The 20,800-nt window shown below is 40.1% G+C and overlaps 1 protein-coding gene across 6 annotated transcripts in view; it reads left to right on the forward strand.

The window, feature by feature from the left end:
• Nucleotides 1-20,800, forward strand: part of CBFA2T2 (CBFA2/RUNX1 partner transcriptional co-repressor 2) — a 164,240-nt gene that overhangs the window by 62,983 nt on the left and 80,457 nt on the right. For 2 of the 6 annotated variants that reach the window (XM_031953847.1, XM_031953850.1), the window contains exon 2: nucleotides 16,298-16,391. The exons of 1 other annotated variant lie outside the window; for it this stretch is intronic. In XM_031953847.1, the coding sequence (XP_031809707.1) occupies nucleotides 16,325-16,391 (67 nt within the window). In that variant the 5' untranslated portion in view covers nucleotides 16,298-16,324. Of the gene's footprint in view, nucleotides 1-3,443; nucleotides 3,763-15,261; nucleotides 16,392-20,800 lie in introns of those variants that run through there. 3 more of the 6 variants (XM_031953853.1, XM_031953848.1, XM_031953851.1) reach the window with 3 other exon arrangements.

Here is a 20,800-nt window from a genome sequence, read left to right on the forward strand (position 1 = left end):
TCTATTTGGTATTTATTATGTATCTCTTGGGTATGAAATGCTGGCCTTCTGGTTGGAGGGGATCCCAAAATCTGAGTTGGAAGAGACTCTTAAGTCATTCACTCCAAATTGTACCTGACCAGGAATTTCCTCACATGCTTGAAGTTGTCAGTCAATCTTCTCTTGAACACCTCCAGTGAAAAGAGCTCACTAACTCCTACTTGTTTCTTTTGGACAGCTCTCATTGTAAGTTTTTTCTAATGTCAAGCCAGAAGCTCTCCAGTTTCTTCTCTCCAAGACATTATTCTTTTTCCCACCTACGCAGCTAGGGCCTGGAATTGAGAAGATCCCAAGTTCAAATCTGACCTCAGATACTTATGAGGTGTTTACCTGTAGGCATATCAGTTAAACTCTTTCTGCCTCAGTTTCTTCAACTGTAAAATGGGGATCATAATAGCATTGACTTCTTAGAATTGCGAGTAAGGATCAAATGACACAATATCTGTAAAGCACTTAGCACAGCTGCCTAACACAGAGTAGATGTTGAATTGTTTTTTTTTCTTTCTATCTATCATGGAGAGGTGTAGTCTAGGAATGGAATAGAACATGTGAATAATTGCAATGCAGAAGACCATGGGAGAACTAGAAGAAACTTTAAAGGCTATTATTACCTCATTTTACAAATGGGGAAACTGAGTTCCAGAGTGGCTAGTTGACTTGTATAGGATCACACAAATAATAAGTTTCAGAATTAGGATTTGAACCCATATTGTCTCTCTCCAGATCTAGCTGTCTTTCTGCTGTACCACATGACCTTTCACTGCACTTCCTTGGGAGGTGTTGAGTAGTCTCTCACTGAAAGTCTTCATGCAGAGCCCAGATATGTCCAATATGTTACAGTAGGAATTTATTTCTCATATGGGTTGGACTAGATAACAACTAATGTCCTTTTCAACTCTAAAATTCCGTGATTCTGTAAACTAGATGGGGGGGAGGGGAGGATGCTAGACTGTTCTTGTACAATTCCTCCTTTTAATTCTTTTTACCAAAACTTCTAGTAAGTGTTAAGACTGTCTATTTCAGGGGAGATGTCAGAGCAAAGCTGATTAGTTCAAAATAGTGAGCCATTCTCAAGTGATATATTCTCATTTTAGACTTGCCCTGGTTAAAGGATTTGGAAATTATGGATTAGGAACTCAAAGGAAATGTAAAGCCATCTATTCCAATTAACCCTCTTATTTTTAGATAAGAAAATTCATCCAAAACAAGGGCTCTTGCCTTTCAAGGTCACTTTTTCCTATAAAGGCCACTTGTCTCCCATAAACTGATTATTTAGCAGTCTATTATGACTGATGAGGTTGTGATGTAAATTTATAATCATTTATTTTCACTCCTGAATTAACATTAAGTTAGTTTCAGAACTGCAAGTTTTTGTGATCTTAATTCCATATTAAATTTCACAATGAGAATCTCTTTTGGTTAATTTGTGTTTTTCTTTATCTTTTCTTTCTGTTAAAGAAAAAAAAAATACAGAATTGTAGAGTAGTAGGGTCAAAAGACACCTAAAACTGGAGACTGTGGACACAGACTGCCGCATACAGCATCGGGTATAGTTGCTTGGGTTACCTTCCACTTTCTTAAACTTTGGGTTGCAACCTCCCAACTCTTATAGTCTCACAACTAAGTGTGTGACAGGGTCATGAAATTATGATTTATTATCAGTAAATGTTTGATTTGTATGTCTATCTTACATACCTATAAACCTGGCATCACCTAAAAATTTCTCAGGCAAAAAGAAGTCACAAATGGACAAAGTATAATAAGTCCTGGATTATTTTATCTGGTTTTCCTTTTACAACAGATTAGAGGAGCAAGGAGTCTATTCATAAGTATCTATGATGTAAAAAGAATGGTTCTCAATAACGCTCTAAAAAGTAGTGAACATAAAAAGCATCGCATTGAATTCTTATTTGATGGGAAGGAATTGAGGTCTAGATTTGGGGAAACCCTTGGCCAAGGTCATGTAGCTCATTAGGCACTATTGAGGCTTGAACTCAACTTTTTTTTGACTTGTCCAGCCCTTCTAACAGTGTATTGTCTCTCATTTTCGCTTAATTTGTTTTTATTTCAGTAATTTTTTATTGATGTCTTTGATTTTTTTTTTCATATTTGGTTTATTTTTAAAGACATGTAGATGTAGTTTTGAGGAAGGATATGCTGGCAAAGTGTGGAGAGGGTAGGCTTGAGCCTCTGTACTTATATACTAGAAAGGGAGGGAAGAAGAAGGAAGTCAGAGATACCGAATACAAGGAACAGAGAATTGCCTTTGACTTGGACCATCTTTTCCCACCATTATTTGAGCCTAAGTATGGCTCCCTGGAAGAAGGAAAGAAATGAGAACAAAAAGGGGATGGTATAAGTCCCTTTGAGGAGGACTGGACATCCCAGCATGGGAAGTCTTCCTGATGTGTTTTCCCCCTTATATATACTCCTTGGGTAGAATAATTTGCTGGACAGCTCATGGAATTGCAAGGAACCTGAGTCTGGGAGGGGGGAACTGGAGTTTTTCCAGTTTAGTTGTATGATATTAAATCAGTGATTTCAAATGGGGGAAAATTTAACAAGTTTGCAAATCCAAATGAGTTTAATTCTCTTTCTTCTACTTAACCTCCTGTATTTGATGTACTGTATAGCAGGATATGAACTGGTATTGACATTCTAACACTAATTCTGAAAGTCCCACAGTGACTGAGCCGCCCCCCCACCACTGCCTTAGCCCCGTTTCCTGCCCATCTCCTATCTTGATCCTCTGACTGTCCCTCAGTTGTGTGTTCCCCTCACTCGTATAATCTTCACAGCCTCCCCGTCTTTTCTGCAGTTGTCTAATTTTAAACACATGCCAGTTTTGCAGAGCTACTGAATCTAGAGTGGAGAGGCAGCTTGTATGAGTGATTTCCATAGGTCTCAGAATGTGTTCTTCAGAGTTTGCAAGTTTACTACATTTGCCCCACTTCTGAGTTCATGTTCAAATTCAGTTTTTCTTAGGGTGGTGTGGGTAGGAAGGGGGGAAGGCATCCCTAGAGTGAATACAAGCATGGAAGAGGGCCCCAGCAATTGCAGAAGCTAGTCTAACAATAGGGAAAGCAAAAAGACAACAGAGAATATTAGGGAGCTACTAGAGAAGTGAATGTCCCAGCATTTGCCTTTGCACCCTTGTCCCTCTTTACATTTACTGGGGTATCATGGGGAGAGTTTGCACAATCTCATCGCTGTTATTGTCAGCCATAAACAAATTACGCGTATTTAACACGTTAATGTCAGATTGGCTAGGAACCACTGGGAGGTGTGTACTTAGTGACATCAGCTGGCAAGGAGCCCTGGTAATAGGGAGGGAGGGAAGGAGGGGTGAGAGAGAGACAGAGAGAGGGAGAGGGGAAAAGAGAGAGACAGAAAGAGGGAGAAGAGAGGGAGGGAGGAAGAGAGGGAGTGTGTGTGTATGTGTGTGTATCTAGGGATTCTGGCAAGGTAAAGAGCTGGTCTGTTTGGCAGGACCTTCCCATCTGGGATCCATCTGTGTTTCCCTGGAATTGGACAGGCAGCTCTAGTCAGTGAGAAATCACAGATGTGAGAGAGCTGACACATGTCCAGCTAATGAAAGGAGGAGGAAGGCTGGTCCCAGGCTGTGCTCAGAGATCAGGAGCAGGGGAAGAGGAGCATTTTATTCCTATTTCAAATAAATTTGGCTTCTTGGGCATCTGGATTGTGGTCATCTGGGCATCTAGGGTAAGTGAGACTTTTCATCTTGCTACTGCTTTTTATGCTGAGACAGGCAGGGATCTCCCGGTGCCTTTCGGAGCTCTTGGTTGTCTTAGATGAGAAACGATGCGGTGTTTCTGGGGCTTTGGTAGAAGAGCCCAACCTACAGGCGGCTGCTCAGCTTTGCACAGGGTAGCTTCGGGTTGGCCACATTGCCTGGTCGACTCTGTCATCCACCTCCGTTCAAATGCTGCATTTTGCTAAATGGAAACTTGGGGCAACAATCTAAGAGTAAAGTGTGACTCTTACCCCTGGAAATGCAGTCCTGAAAAAGCATCTCGACAAAGGATAAATGGATAGATAGACAGACAGAAAGACAGACAGAGACAGATAGATAGATATATAATCATGTTAGGTACTTCTGTGATATGAATGATGAAGAACTGTCTCCTTTAGCAATAACCTGATGGTCCAGGGTGTGAGACAAACATTTTTTTTTTTTGAGGGAAGGTCTTTTTTCCTTATTAGACTTCATACTAGTGGAATTATGGCCATTCCTAATAGAATTACAAAGAGCCTGCCATCCTTGCTGTTCCTGTTATCTGTTTAGCCTAACTGCTCTCAAGACTAAATTTTGCCCTTACATTGTAAGTTAAGGGAGCCACTTCTGTTGCCCTCTAGTAAATGTCTCCCTGGGAGGAAGTTTAGGTAGTTTTGTAATGCAACAAATCTATATGCAGCCTTCCTTGTGTGTCTGTGTTTCATTTTCCAATCCGAGGATCAGAGCTATAGGGCCGGAGGAAACCTGAGAGCTCAGCTGGTCCAACCTCATCAGTTTACAGATGAGGAGGCAGCTGAAACCCAGAAAAAGAAAATGACTTGGCCACTGACGCCCAGCTAGAAAGTAGTAGAGTTGGTTCTCTGAATACAGGTCTTGTCCATACATAGGATTATTATTATCATCATTATTTTACCAAATAAGCACCCCTTTTGCACGAGGTCAAGATGATCTCGACCTTTCTGGCTCTAAAATTCCCTGGCTCTCTATATTTTTAAGGTCATCTAGATTTCACTATTGTTTGTTTAGGGAATAAAGTCCATCCATGGCAGTAATCCTTCCAGTTTGACAGCATCCATCCAGATCCTGAGCTAAGGTTCCCCTATAACCTTGATTATTTTCTTTTTCCCTGAAAGTCTTCCTTCTGTCTGCTTCCACCACCCTGAGCCTCCACTGCTACAACCCACTTATTCCCATGCCTTTTTGTTGGTTGCAAAGACTAGTTTTTTGTGGCAAATAACAATTAGAGGGGCTGTCTGGGTGTGAATATGTAAATGAGCCTCCTAGAACCTAACTGAAGGGTGAAAACTTTGGAAAGTCTTCCCAAGAGCCAGATTTGTGCCATCCCTGGGGAACACTGGTCCATCCTTTTGTCCTTTGGAAGCTTCCAGATAATCTTTTTTAAAGAACTGAGGTTTCTCTAGGACTTGGCACATAGTAGGTATTTAATGAATGTTGATTGATTAATTCTTTCCACCTGTCTTTTGATGAGCTTTGATCAATGTCATTTTAGTTCTAGGTTAGATAGAAAAGACCTTGCATTGAAATGTCAGCCCAGAACTTCATTATGGCCATTATGGCCTCCAGGGGCAGTCTGTATATCTGTTCTCCATCAGAGATTTGAACAAGCAGCTTACAGATATGGGCCCTGAGCATATTTGCTATTTCTTGCTGAAGGTACTAGACTGACTTCATAGAGGTTTCTAGGTTTTCGTTTTAGGATAGATCTTACATATTTTTCTCCACAATATTTCCCTTTTGGTATTTGATACTGGCACAGCTGTCCAGCATCTGTATTGGTTAATTTGAATGTCTGAAAAATGTATGTACATGTGTGTACATATTTTTATTTAAGACTTTATTAACTGGAGATGGGTATAGAGAGCTATACTAAGGCTCAGAAAGTTACAAACATAAATGAGACATAGTTCTTATTCTCTTGATGCTTACAGTCTAGTAGAAGAATATGCATATAAACATAATTGTCATTAATTTATATAATCTTCCTTCAGAGTAAACAAGCCTCAGGAATTTGGTTTTTGATGATAAGTTGAATTTAATTCAATTTTAAGTCAACAAATACAGTACCTGATGAGCCATACTAGAGCTCAGGAAGATACAAAAATAAATAAGACATAGTCCTTGTCCTCTTGGATCTTACAGTCTAGTAGAGGCACATGACACATAATGATAACTCAGAATACATGGTAGAATATGTTAAGTAAATAAGTGAAATATAAACAAAAGCCCAATGAAGAAAGGATAATTTCCAGCGGGAGTTGGGGAGGGGACTGGGTAGGCAGAGATGGATCTTGAAGGATAGAGAAGTTTTCAAGTTCATAGATGGAGGGAGGGCATTCTTGGTAGCGGGCACTTGAGCAAAGGTATGGAACTTGGAAATAGACATGAATAGGAAAAAGAGAAAGCTGTGTTTTCACTGAAGTAGCCCATGCTTTATCCATTTAGCGACTTGGTAGCACCATAAGAAAAGTGAAAAATTTGTAAAGTGGAAACCCCTACAAATGTGCTTCTCTTGTATCCTGGAGTTTAAAACCTGATAAAATTTATATTAAATTTTATATAAATTCTGTTAAATTAAATTTATTTTAAACAATAGAAGAAGCAATCCTGGATTAATTTCAAGGGGAAGTTCTAAGCGAAGTTTTTTTGGGTTTTTTGAGCAATAGAATTATGCAGTTCTGTAGACACAATATTAGTAAAAAACAGTACAGAACATATAGTCACAAAATGTTTTGGCTGGAAGAGACCATAGAGCATAGAATGCCATAACTAGGAAGTAAGAAAGAAGAAAAGAAAACTAAGAAAGCATCTATTCCAACCCACACTCTTTACAGATGGGAAAAATGGAGATTCTGAGAGTAGAAAAAGCTTTAAATAAGGCAGCTAGGTGATACATTAGATAAAGGTTAGACTTGGAGTCAGAAAATCTTAACCTTAAATTCAACTTTAGATGCTTATTTATGAATGTGACTCAGAGCAACTTTATTTCCCTTTCCCAGCCTTAGTTTCCTCATCTGTAAAAAGGGGGTAGCATTGATTTCCCAAGTTTGTTATGAGGTAACACATATAAAGATCTTTGAAATCCCAGTCCTATTTAAATGCTAGCTATTATTGGTAGTTATTATTGTTAACATAAGTTGAGCATTATGCTTGAACACCATAAAACCAACAAGTCAGATAAAGGGGAAGTTATACTTTTTGAGGGCATCATAAATTTTGAGTTTTGATTAAATAAATTCTGTACAAGGTTATGTGTGTATAGTTGTGGAGGATTTGAATTCGATTTTAAAAGAAAGTTAGTCTAGTTTGTAGAAAGTCCTTCACATCACATGTTCAGGGGAAGAGATGTCTACAGGCTTGCATAGCCTTAATAAATGAGATCTGGGGACTTTTTTTGTGCCAAATGTATAGATCAACCTAGTACTTCAAAAAGCTAATTGGGAGCTGGGAGGATATTTGGCACAGTCCCTTCTTGAACAGATGAGAAATTTGGGATCAGAGAGGGAAAGGGACACGCCCAGCCTAGTAGCAGAGGGTACCCCGACTCTTACAGTCTAGTACTCATTAGGCTTTAGTGTTGTTGGGATGGAGAGAAAAGGACATAGAGGAACTTTTTGGTTTTCTGGTGGTTTTAAAGGAAGAATGTCTTTGGTTATAATACCAGACTTAATCCTAGGATAATTCTTTTGGATGTGATCAAAAAGTCTTGGATTGTTGGAGAGTTGCAGAATTTGAATATTTGTTTTGTTTTTGGGGTTTTTTATGTGAAAGTCACTGGTAATGAGAAGTGGAGGTTAGGTTTTTGTGGCTTCCAAAAAAATCATTGTTTTGTGACAAGGGTTGGATCTTTTGGTTGTCCAGTGGTTAAGGCAGGCCTCTGTGGCTGGGCCCCGCTCATCCTTGGCGCAGCTGCCTGTGTTCAGGGGCCTGCCAGTGATGCAGACTGTGTGCATGCAAACTTGAAAAGCGCACCCTGGATGACTTTGAAAAAGGGCGCCAGAGTGAACTCCCTTTGTTCCGCCCAGCAAAGGCAGGGCTTTGTCTATTGTCTGGGGTCTGGGCCAGTCACATTCCTGTCTCCTTTCATTCTGAAGCAGTTGGGAGATGATGGGCAGGGCAAGGGTTCTGTGTCGGCACAGAATCTGGACACCCTCAGCCACAGTTGGGAGTGGGGGGTGGGGTGGGGAACGGAGCTGGGGCTCCAAACATGTCTGTACATCATCCATTTGTATTTTCTGATGCAATCATTGTGGCCTTTCCCATGACCACTTCTCCCCTAAGCAGCATAGGATCAGCAGAAAGCCTTCTGGGGAAAAACAACATGTATTTTATACCTTTTAAAACTGATGTGTGTGCTTAGTGGGAGGGGTCATAGACCCCTAAAGGCACAGGAGATTTGAAGCCAAAGGAGATCTGGCTTCAGATTTTGGTTCTGCCACTTCCCAACTTGTGTGATATGTCACTGTGCCTCAGTTTCCTCATCTGTAAAATGGATTGGACTAGATAATTTCTAAGTTCTCTTTTAGTTCTATGAACATGATGGTTACCGAGTGTGTGTGTGTGTGTGTGGGGGGGTAGTATTGTCATGTAGGGGCTGGAGCCACTTAAAACAAGTGCCACCAATGGTAAATCAGTTAACCTCCCAGAGTCTCAAGTTTTCCACTCTGTAAAAGAACTGGGGTGGGGGTGGGGTGGGGGGGTTAGATTAGTTTCCTAACAAAGCTGCTGGCTTAGGTTCTATCCAAGAGTATAGACTGAGCACCAGAAGGGATTTTGGAGGTCACAGAATTTGAATTTAGACCTCATAAGGACATCAGAAGACAGCTAATTTGACCCCTTTGGTTTTACAAAAGAGGAAACTGAGTCTCTGGGGGAGTTGGGTGATTCGGCTAAGGTTTTACCAGATCCTAAGTCCTAGGAGCCACCTCATAAACCCATTACTTGGTACTTTGGCCTTTCCACTACCTCCTCACCCTTTAATTTTTGGGGTGAGGGTTATTCGTCCCCAGGGTGGCAGGAGAACCAGGATTCAGGGTCAGGATTCGAATTCGGGGCATCGGATTCCCTATCCACTCTCACCACTAGAGCTGCTGATCCCCAATTGAGGCCCAGAGAGGTGTGAAGGGAGTCGCTGGAGATTCCTAAAAGGAATTAATAAATGTGGATGATGGAGTGAGCATTGGAACCCAGCTCCAACTCCTCCATGCATCTTCCGGAGGCAGTCGTTCCTTCTTGCTTCTCTAGCTAAGGATAGGAAGCAGACGCGAGAAGACTTGCAGCAGTTTCGAATTTGGGGGACCGAGGACAACAACGACAACAACACTGAAACCTGTTGCTGAGCTGCAAGCTGTTAATGTTTCGCGGTCCCCGGATTACTTACCAGGCGGGCGGGGGGCTGGGGGCTGGGCCGGCCCAGGGTAACAGATGTGCCCTGGGCTGTTGGCGCGTGCCGGCTCTGTTCCCCTGCTCCTAGCACCAGGTGCAGCTATTGTTCGCCTTGGTCTCCATTCATCCGGCCTCGTCTGTTGCTCTGCGCTTTCTAGCTCATTGTTTCGGCAGGAAATTAGCATTAAAAACCCATCCGAAACCCCCACGTCCCTCAGCTGCAGGTGACTGCTATTGGCCCCAGCTGCCACCCTTGCGCTTGATTACTTCCATATGGGGCTGTGCAGAGACGAAGTCACCATTTATTGATTTTCCAGCTCCCCACTCCCCACCCCTGCTACCCGAAGTATAATGCCCTGAAATCTATTAGGCCCCCAATGGGCTCCATGGCTCGGTCAGTATTACAACTGTGATGAACGGTTTACAAGCAAAACTAATTACTCCCTCCCACCCAACCACCCAACCTAAATATTAAATGTAAATAACGGAGGGTGATGAGCAGGATGTGAAATCTTTACGATGACTGGAGACCAAGCCGGCTTCTGAAGCAGGAAGGTTGTTATACTTTGGATGGGCTTTTATGGAAAATTTTTAGTCACTGCTTTAAATATTTCATACCACGCCCATGAACATCCAAGCCAACGGGACCCAGTGGGCCCCTGGGGGGAAAACATTTCTATCTTCTGCTGGTTAATTTCCTAAGTTTAGTTAGAAGGGGAGGAGGGGGGAAGAGAAAGGCAGGGCGCTTCCAGCACGACCCTATTTTTTTTTTTTTAGTGGGAATGTAGGGATTACTTGAAACGGCCCCTCCCCCAATCCTTTTAACCCTTGGGTTTTGAAAAGGGTTTTTGTTCTGTTTGCCTACGTGGTTATTCTAGTTTGCTTAATAAAATACTCTCCCTGCAGCACGTTGGTAGCAGTCTGGTGTTCCTGTCTTTGCTCCCACCAGAACAAAGTTAGATGGCCCATTTGGGATTTCTTTCTAGATGGGCTTTAGAGGAGGAGCAGATGTTGATAAAACTAGTGTGGAGGAACCAGACATGTAGTTCTTGGAGAACAGGTCAAGAGCAGTTATTTCCAATTCTGATGACTCCCTTTGTGACCAAAGACAAGATCCTTTCCCTGTCCTCTATCCCCATCTGAAAAGTGAAGACAGTAATAGCTCCCTTGGGCAGTGGTCCTTAAGGGACCCATCTCTTGTCTGAGGTCGTTAAGCACTGTCTGGGGTAGGGTAAAGATTGGAATTGAGGACTAAATTTCTGCTGACTTAAGTTATGCAACCTAGTTTTGAAACAGAGCTGCAGCAATAAAATCACTTTGTGGTTTTGAAAGTTTGTAAACTAAAGTGCTAAAAGGCATTACCACATTCTGGGCGGGGCTAGTTAACTAGTTAGTAGAACCCAACCTAAAGGACTTTAAGTGCTAGATGATCTAGGCTGAGTGCCAGCAAGGCATTGCTAGAGATTTTAGAGACATGGAACTTTACAGTCAGAGTGGGACCCTAAGAGCCTGGCAGGTTCACCCAAATGTTTGACATGAAGGAACTGAGACCCTTAGTGGGGAAATGGCTTACCCAGGATTGATGTAGAAGAGTAAAGAGAGTTATCTGTGTTCACATCCCATCCCTGCTGCCTTTATTATTTAACCTTCTGGGCCTGAGTCTTGTAAAATGGATTTGGTCTCTATGGCCTCTGAAGTTCTTTCTAGCTCCAGACTTTGAATCTTCTGAATGGCACAGCTAGTAAATGGGAGAACCCAAGTGTACTGTGCCTGGAGATGAAAAAATTAATATTTTTGCACTCAGTGATGATAATAATAATAACTGACATTTCTATGGCATTTAAAGATTTGTAAAACACTTTGCACGTGTTGGAAATTTTCTCCACCGGGAGGATTTCTTGGGAGAGGCATACCAGCCAGCAGGGGTCCAATGATTGCAGGTCAAAGATAGAAGGCCAAACTGAAAGCAGAGAAATGTATTAGCATACTAAGGAGGCCTGCTGCCTGAAAGCAGCTTCAGCCTCCTAGGCTGCCAGTTTGATTTTTATAACTTCTCAGCACACTTAGAGAAAACAGCCCAGCAGCGGCATTTTGCAGCAACTTAGGATAGGTAAGTATAGCATTTTAAAGAGAGGAAGGGGTACAGAAAGGGGGGAGTCATTTGAGGGAGAAAATGGGAGCATTTTGAATGCATTTAGCAGGATTTATTATTGGAATAAGAAAACATTTCCTGATTGAGGGCAGGAGACAAGGGGAGGTGGCCAAATATTTTTACAATTGTTTAAGAAATCAGATTTAGACAAAAATGCAGGTGCCTCTTGTTTAAGGGCAATACTGAATGGAACCATCTGCTTTAGTGTACCCTTGCATAGTTACATTTTATTTTTTCTTGAAGATGGGTTTGGGACTTTGCACCATTAGATCACCAGGTGATTGAAGATTAGTCCATCCAATTTTTCCTGAAATGATTGTAGTTCCTATTTCTCTCTTTCCCCCTAACACCTCCACCATACAAGTTTTTTTTTTTTTTCCTTTTTTGCTTCAGACATTATTGTCTCTATTTCACAGTTGAGGAAACTAAGAAAGAAGTAAAGTGATTCACGTAGGGTCACACACCACTAGTAAGCACATGAAACATTTTTATCCAGGTATTCCTAGCTCCTGAATCCAGCTTTCTATTCACAAGTCAGACTCCTACAAGAATGATGGACTCCCTGGTAAACTATCTTATTTTACTTGGGAGGTTTAGTTGTTGATTTTTTTCCTCTGATGCTCTTTAGTTTAAGCAGGATCATGGATTTTCATTTTTATTCTCTAAAGCCGAGTTTTATTTCTAAGACAGTCCTGCACGAGCAAAGTATGTTCTTTCTCCTGTCCCCAAAATACATTATCGTGTCAAATGACCACATGTGGCCTAATTTCCCCAAATAGCATTTTGGGTCATGACACTTCAGATAATGTCCAGAATATGGTGGTGAGGGCTGGCCTGGGTTGCCTCCAGCTCTAACGACCACGGTCTTCTATCTTTGTGTCCAACAATGAATAACATTATGTGTCCCCTTGGGAGATGGCATAAAGTCTTCCTAGCCAAGAATAGCTCAGCCATCAGATCTTGAAATCTGTCTGAGAGGGAAGCAGGAGTGCTTACTTGGAAATTATTTGTGGTGATTGGATTTCTTTTTAAGTAGCCTCCCCCAAAATGGTTAATAAATGTTCGATGAATTGAATTCAGTTCCTATTGTCTATAGGCCACTATGGTGGGTAGAAAGAGAAACAGAGATGAATGAGAATCTTTGCTCCCATGGGGCTCATAATCTAGTTGGAGGATAAGATAAATAATGCTTAACACAAAATAGAACATGAGATAGAGTTTCAACACATGGGGGATGAGGGCAGTCAGGGGAAAGTCATTATAGGAATGGGGAACATTATAAACAAAGACACCAAGATAGAAAGATTTAGTTTATGAGAAGGACTGAGGCTGCCAAATAATCTAGGTTAAGGAGTTAAAAGAGAATCTGTCTTTCTATTGCTAATTTATGTACTTGGTACTTCCCTGAATCTCTGCCTCCCCCTGTATACACAGAAAGACTTCCCCTTCCACACTGTCAGGTTGGTCAGGAATTTGGGAGCTGAAGAGACATTGGATTCCTTCCTGGGCATCTCACAGCACTGCAGGGGATGTTTCAGGCCATACCTGACCATCCACAGAGTCCTAAAGTACAGGTGCCACTCAGGCTAGTCTCATATTTTGTCTTTGGATACTGTTTCCATGCCTCTGTCCTTGGTTAGAAGGTAGGAAGGAGGTATCCAAATCCTATTTGAATATCAACTATGTAACTTACAGGAATCAGAAAGTTGAAAAAAAAGATAATAATCTGAATATGGTGGGATCCTGGGAAAAGAGATCCAAGAACTAGGAGGAGTTTCAGAGGTCCTTTGGTTTAATCCTTTCTTTTTTCTGCCTAGGAAAGTGCCCAAGGTCAATAGCAGGGGTCAAAGGCAAGGTTAGAATCTGGTTCCTCTGGCTCTGAAGCTAAAGCTCTTTTCATTGTCCTAGACAAGTAGGCTCCTTGCAGACTCGTGAAGTACACTGCTCAGATTGGTACTTTTCATAAACTATCATTGGCATAAGCTTTCCAGAATCTGGCGAGCCTTCTCCCTCTAAACTGGGGGAAAAAGGAAAACTAATCTTGAGTGTGCTACACCAGGACAATTGGGAGGGTGGGAGCCATGGCAGGGATGGCTACAAGTTCTTCCCTTGCTAGGCTATGAGGGTCGGCCTGTGTTTGTTCAGATGCTCAGATTTAAATAGGATGTTGTGCCTTACTCTGTGAGTCATGAAACAAGAGAAAAGAATATTGCCTCTCAAATCAGGGAACAGGGCTCATATCCCTCTTCTGCCATTTTTAGCTATGTGACCTTGAACCAGTCATATTAATTCTGGGGGCCTTAGTTTCCTCATCTGAAAAATGAGAAAGTCAGACTAGCTGCCCTCTAAGGTTTCTTCTGGCTCAAAATCAATGATCCTATGAACTTGATCTCCCCAAAATATATTGTTAAGGATCTAGAAATCCAGAAATCATGACTGAAAGTCTGGCTTTATAAGTTGTTGGGTCCTTTTGTAAGATTTGGTAACTCTGGGCTCTCCAATACCCTCCAATACCAAATATACAATATTTGTATACTTTGAATTTGTCCATTTTAAATCTCTGCTTGGAAAACAAATGCTTCTGTTTATACATTTTGTCCTTCTTTAGCCCAGATCAATTAGTGGAGAAGCAGAATGGGGGAATTGGAAAGACCAGGAAAGGAGTTAGGAGATTTGAGTTCTGATATCATCTCTGGCACTTAAACTCTTTTTGTTTAGTAAGTTTTTATTGATGTCTTTGGCACTAACTCTTGTAACACTTTATTGATAACCAAACCTCTCTGGATATCAGTTTTCCTTCTTTGTAGAATGAGGTGGTTGTTGGATTAACATCTTAGAATTCATTCTTCTATCTTTTAAATGTGTATGACTCTGAAAGGTATTTGAGTGCAAAGACAGTCGTATTTATTGTTCTTATTTCCCTGTTTCTCCATCCAGAGACACTCACTAAGTGGCTGACTTAGGTGATTGGCTGACTGAATAGTTGATGAATGAGTGAAGGCACTGGCTCAAGGAATTATATGGCTGTTACAGTGGCCACTTGAAAAAGGGAGAGCATTGGAATGGTGCAATTACAGAGAGGGAGGATTAGATCCAGGCCTGAGTGGTTTTGGAATATAGAAGAGAAAAGTTTGATTGGAGTGGAACGTTTTTAAAGGGAAGCAGGAGGTAAAGCTGGGAATTAATCTGGCCCTCGAGATGCCAGGAACTTGATCCTGAAGGCAGATGGGAGCTAGTGAAAGTCTGAGCAGGATAGTGTATGGTCAAAACAGTATTTTAGAACATTTTGTTAACAGGATGGATTGGAACAGGGTGAGTCTGATTTTGTTTCATGATCTGTCCTGAAGTGTCATGTCAATCCAGATTTGTTGAATATTGGGATAGGGAGGTTTATGAAAGCTGAGTGTTGTGGGGTTTTTTTTGGGGGGGGAGGAGGGCGGGTTTTGGACCACAGTGTATTTTTACAATATTACTTTTTTTCCTCAAGTTCTGGAGCAAGCATCCCTCTGTACAGGAAGTCCTTCATGGGCAGCACTGAATAAATGAGCTGGGTAGGGTAGTGAGACATGTAGGCTGTGTTGTAGATGATATTAGAAAACCTTCTTATTGAGTATTTTCAAAAGTTCGTCAAACTCTTAACTGATAATAGCTCAGTTATATTGTTTCTATAGGACCCTGCTTATAGTCTTGTGGGCAAAACAGAAAACTATTCAAAAAAATAATTACTTAATAACTAAATTAACTATTCATTGATTTGGAATCAGAATAACCAGAGATCTAGTTGTTCTTCAGATATGGACTGTGTGACCTTGGGCAAGTCACTCATCATTTTTTGGCCTCAAAAATCCTCATCTTAAAATGGGAATAATAATAGCACCTGTCTCACAGAATTATTGTGAAAATCTAATGCGATAATATATGTAAAGTTTTTTTGTAAACCTTAAAGCACTGCACAAAATTGGTTATCAATAGCTACTCCTACTTCTATCTAATATTACTACTATAGTCCAGTTATCTTCTGCCTTTTCTTGTATGCATACTTTCATACTTTTTCTATATCCCTACAGCACTGGGTTTCACTCAGCATTCAATATTCTCTATATTGCATTAATCTGATATCATTGGATAGCATCAGAAAAATCTATTCCTGAAAAAAAAAAAGTGAGCTGTTGGATGGCCTGTCTGCTCTGTTAGCATCCATTCAGCATCAAGAGAACCAGAGGAAGATTGCCAATAGATTGGATGAAATGCCTGTGGGGAAGGGGACATAGATGAGGGTAAAACAGAATAGGTTGTGTAAGGTTTGCCCATCAGAGTATTAAGCCAGTTGCTTATTTCCCCATCCAGATTGTGAGCCTAGCTTTGAGGACAAGGGATGCTTGCCTTATAATTCCATTCCAATAAACAAGTATTTTTAAAGTGCCTGTTCAAGACACTTAGATACTGCTTCTGTGCTCCCCTAGAAGGGTCTGATGCTGAGTAGATATTAGATAGAATGGGGAAGGGAGTATTTAGAGCTGGAAGGGATCTCAGAGGCCACCCCCTAACTCAATCCTCTTATTTTACAAAGGCCCAGAAAGGTTAAGTTACTCACCCCAGAGGTAGTGAACTCTTTTTTCCACTGCGCCATATTACTGGCAGCATATTGGCGTACAAAGGATGGCCTTTGTTTCCATGAGAAGCTCGGGGTCATTTGGAGAATTCTTTAGTTTCCCAAGGCAATCCAACATGCTCTCTTCTTCCTGTTCAATCTTTAGTTCAGTTTATTGTCCAGTTGCAGTGTCTCTACAAGATAAATGCACTGAAGGGTGACCTCTGTGATTTTTTCCAATCCAAACTGCCCATTAGAGTCTGGACAAAAGACATTCTTCAGTCACATTGTTTTTCCTACATGGATAATGAGTTAAATAATTTGATGCAGTGAACATAATGTCATCCACTACTAGGACTATCTGAAGGACCTCACCATCTCTATGGAATCCCTCTACCGCTTGGTCTCTGCCCTGGATCTCTCCTCCATGACATTGGCAAACAATCATGGTGAGCATCTTTCTCTCTTGCTTGATGTAAAAACAAATGAAAAACTTGTAATTGGGGAAAAATAAAATATTATTTTAAAAAAGAGAGCAAATGAAAACATGTAATTGGGGGAAAATAAAAATATTATTTAAAAAAAGAAAACAAATGAAAGACATGTAATTGGAAGAAAATAAAATATTATTTAAAAAACAAATGAAAGACATGTAATTGGGGGAAATAAAATGCTATTTTAAAAAAACAAATGAAAGACATGTAATTGGGAGAAAATAAAATATTATTTTAAAAAAACAAATGAAAGACATAATTGGGGGAAAATAAAATATTTTTAAAAAAGAAAGCAAATGAAAGAAAAGTAATTGGGGGAAATAAAATATTATTTAAAAAAACAAATGAAAGACGTAATTGGGGGGAATAAAATGTTATTTAAAAAAGAAAATGAAAGACATGAGGGGAAATTGAGGGGAAATAAAATGTATTTAAAAAAGAAAACAACTGAAAGACATGTAATTGGGGGGAAAATATTATTTAAAAAAGAAAACAAATGAAAGACATGTAATTGGGGGGGGGGAATAAAGTGTTATTTAAAAAAAAAATGAAAAGCAAACCTTGAAATTCACATATCTTTTTAAGCTTTTAGGTTTAAACAAACAAGCAAATAACAACAACCCCAAAAAATCTCTTATCTACACAGTTCTGTGATATAAGTCAGAGTTTTTAAAGATGCCCAGATTAAAAAGTAATCCGGAAATACTTAACAAAACCAAAGTTTAATAGAACATAGATAAGGTTTATATGTAGTTTCCTAAGTCAATATGCAGCCAGAAAGGATCCTCATGTATGATTTAGTGGCCCTGTTTCTATCTGATTTTAGCACCACTGATAGGAGCAATTCAAGAATTATTTTAAAGATGAGGAAACTGAGATTCAAAGAATGGTAGGTAATCCTTTGTCTGATATATAGGTCTTCTTGATTCTAAATCCAGTGTTTTTTCCAGTAAACTACAATGCCCTAATATTTTTGAAGGCCAAGGTATTTTGATACCATAATTTTGAAAAAAAAATTTTTTCTTGATTCTTTAAAAAAAATCACTTATGTAATAAAAGCATAGGTAATTAAAATAAACCAGCACAGTGTCCAGGCTGGCCTCGAATGCCTCATTCACACTTCCCTGCCTAGAAGAGGAAAATATGTTTTAGCCCACTGGCCTTCTTGAATCAAGATTGAACTCCAGTCAAAGCAATAATCAGATTATTCCAGTGCTTTTTTTTTTTTTTCAATATTACTGTGAAACAGACTCAATTCTTTTAGCTATCCCATAAGATTGAAGGATTGGTGTCATTAACTCTTTTTTTTCCCCAGGAAGAAATTAAAGTGATTCTATCTCTCAAACCCTCTTCTTCTCCTACTCCCTGCCCCCTAAGCTCACAGTTAGCTGGAAGCAGAGCCAGTTTGGGACCAAACATACCAATTCCCAGTAATTTTCCTAGTAGGCTGTTACTTTGTGAATTTGAGGTTAAAGAGGTGGAGTTGGGGGTAGGGGTGCAAGGTCAGCTGGCTTTTAAGTTAAATGCTCTGGGAGTGAATAGTTATGGTGGCCAAAGGGTGATCAAAAAACAACTTGTAAATGAAGCATGATCTAACAGGACTGAAGTGGATTGGTATAGTAGAAAGAAGTAGGGGAGTCCAGGGACCTTGATTTGAATCCTGTAGGATCTTGGGCAATCCATTCCACTGCTCTGTTGTGTATCTATAAAATATAGGCATTGGATTCTGAGGACCCTCCCCACTCTGTGACTAACTGTCCCCTTGGCCAAGGGGCCTTGACTGTGTTTTCAGAACTTAGTGTGATAAAAGCCTTTTTGTTGCAGAGGGAGGCTGGCAAATAAGGATGGGGCATGATGTATTTTATTAGACATTTGGGGGCGGACAAAGCAATACAAAAATATCTCACCACTTTATTTTCATATTTATCTAAAGCCTGAAAAAGTAACTTTTGGGCTTTCTTCTTTGTAATTAGATTAGTGAAGCATATGGTGTTTACCCAGGCTGCCTGTGCAAGCTAGTGAGAAAAGGAGGCCTGTGTGTGTGTGCAGGCAGGCCAGGAGACTGCCTTCTGGTTTTTGAGGACTTGATCCTGCCATTAGCCCCTCTTCCTCTCCTTAGGTCACGAGGTCATTCTCACCATTCCCATTTCCTTTGGTGATTGATATAGGGATGTTCTTCAGCTATCCCTGCCTTTGCCTCTGTTGACCTGAGAGAAAAAGATTTTTGAGAGCCTTGAAAAGTAGAAAAGAAGCTCTCGCTATAGAGCTTCTACGTGCCTATAGTCCTTTCTAATGTCTTGACTGGCATTAGAAAAGGCTGAAAGGGGTGGGAGTGGGGATTATTGTCTGGTTGTGGTCTTTGTATAAAGGCATTCCTTGCAGCCCATTTCATACTGTTTGGCTCCTAACTCTGGGTTTACTTTTTAGGGGGAATGTGTGATATGATCCTAGCATAATTAGAAAGGTTACTGTGGCCAAAACAGAAAGATCCTCTTTTGGTATAACATATTAACTTCTGTTGTCAGTGGTTCTCCTCCCTCTCCCCCCAAGGTTTTGTTAAGTCTGAAGTGTAATAATTTCATTTAAGTGGAAACTACCTCAAATATAAAGACCTTGAAGTGAATTTTTTTAAAAAAGTCTTTGTGGTGAGAAAAATAGCAGCTACAAAGCCCATGCACTTTATTCTGATTAAGAGAGTGGTTCTACTGTGTAATATAATGACTGGAAGTTCTGAATGGTACTTGAAGAAAATCACCGATACCCAGTGATAACACTGAGAAATGATTGTAAGAAGAGGTAGTTGAACTAAAAAAATGAATCTAGAACCTAGAATGACCTAGAACCTAGAAATGAATCATATCATCCCAGAACTCTTAGTAGCCTCACAAATTCAATGCAAAGTGTTAGCATGGACTCACACAATTTAATGGTGAAAGAAGCCCCAGTGGCCACAGAGATCAACCCATACCAAAACAAGATGTTCCGTAGGATCATAGAATGAGACAGAATCTCAAGTGCTTTCTAATTTAACCCCCTTGTTTGATCCATAAACAAACCAAGACTTAGGAAAATTAATGATTTCACAGTGTCACACAGTAAATATCAACATTGGGATTTAAATTCAGGCCTTCCGACTCCACTTCTAGCACTCTTCCTACCACACATCTTCATTTCCTTTCTTCAGCAATGGGGAACTGGGGATCCAAAAAAGAAAAAAAACAAAAGTATCTTATTTACAAAAGCACATTACACCTTTGAGCTACCTTCTTCTTGAGCAATATTCCCTGAGACTCAGCTGAAGGCTGCTTGATCTTTAGCTTCCCCTCATTGCTCTTAAGTTTTGTCTAACTCATTCTTCCATATGACCAGAACTTCTGGGTACAGTGTGACTTAGACTGTAGGCCTTGAATTGTTTTCCTTCTCGAACTCTCTATTTATGATCCTGCTTGAAATGTTGTAAAGAGTGGATGGTAGGGTCTAGAAAATGGTCCAAGCGAACTCTGGTGGTAGACTTGTAGCAATTTTGGCCTTCATAGCCAAAGATCTGGGCTTAGGTGATGGTGATTGTGGTAATGGTGAAGAGACACATAAATTACAATGGAAGAATGGAAAGGATGGTGATGTTCATGACGTAAATGATTGAAATTTTTGAACCTGGATTGATTGACTGATAGAATGATGGTGCCATTAATTTAAATGGAGATATCCAGAGGCTTTGGTAGTGAAGATAATGAGTTTTATTATAAGCCAGATTGAGCTCCTTTATTCCAAAAGAGGTGAAAGAAAAAGGAAAAAGACCACAGTACAATTATATTTATAGCAGCTATTTTGTGGTAGCAAAGAATTAGAAATCGAGGGGATACCCACCAATTGGGAAGTGGCTGTACAAGTTGTGATATCTGAATGTGATGAATGCTATTTTCTACAAAGAATGAGAGAAGTGGTTTCAGAAAAACTTGGGAATATCCACATGAATTAGTAAAAAGTAACTTAAGCAGAACCAGAACATTATACACAGTAGCAACAATATTATAACAATGATCAACTATAGAAGACATTTATTACTCTGATAAATGCAATAATCCAAGACAATTCTAAAGGACTCATGATGAAAAATGCTATTCATCTCCCGAAAGAGAGAATCGATGAACTCTGAATGCAAATTGAAACATAGTTTTTTTTTTTTAACTTTCTTAATTGTTCTTGTCTTTTTTTTTTAAACAACATAGCTAGTACATAGGAAAATGTGTTTTTATGACAATATATCAATTATAAAAAATGTTTTTTATAATTGATATATTGTTTGCCTTCTCATTGGTTGGGGAAGGTCTGAAGGGAGGGAGAGAATTTTGGAACTCAATTTA

The sequence above is a fragment of the Sarcophilus harrisii genome, chromosome 2, assembly GCF_902635505.1.
Source record: "Sarcophilus harrisii chromosome 2, mSarHar1.11, whole genome shotgun sequence".
Lineage (NCBI taxonomy): Eukaryota > Metazoa > Chordata > Mammalia > Dasyuromorphia > Dasyuridae > Sarcophilus > Sarcophilus harrisii.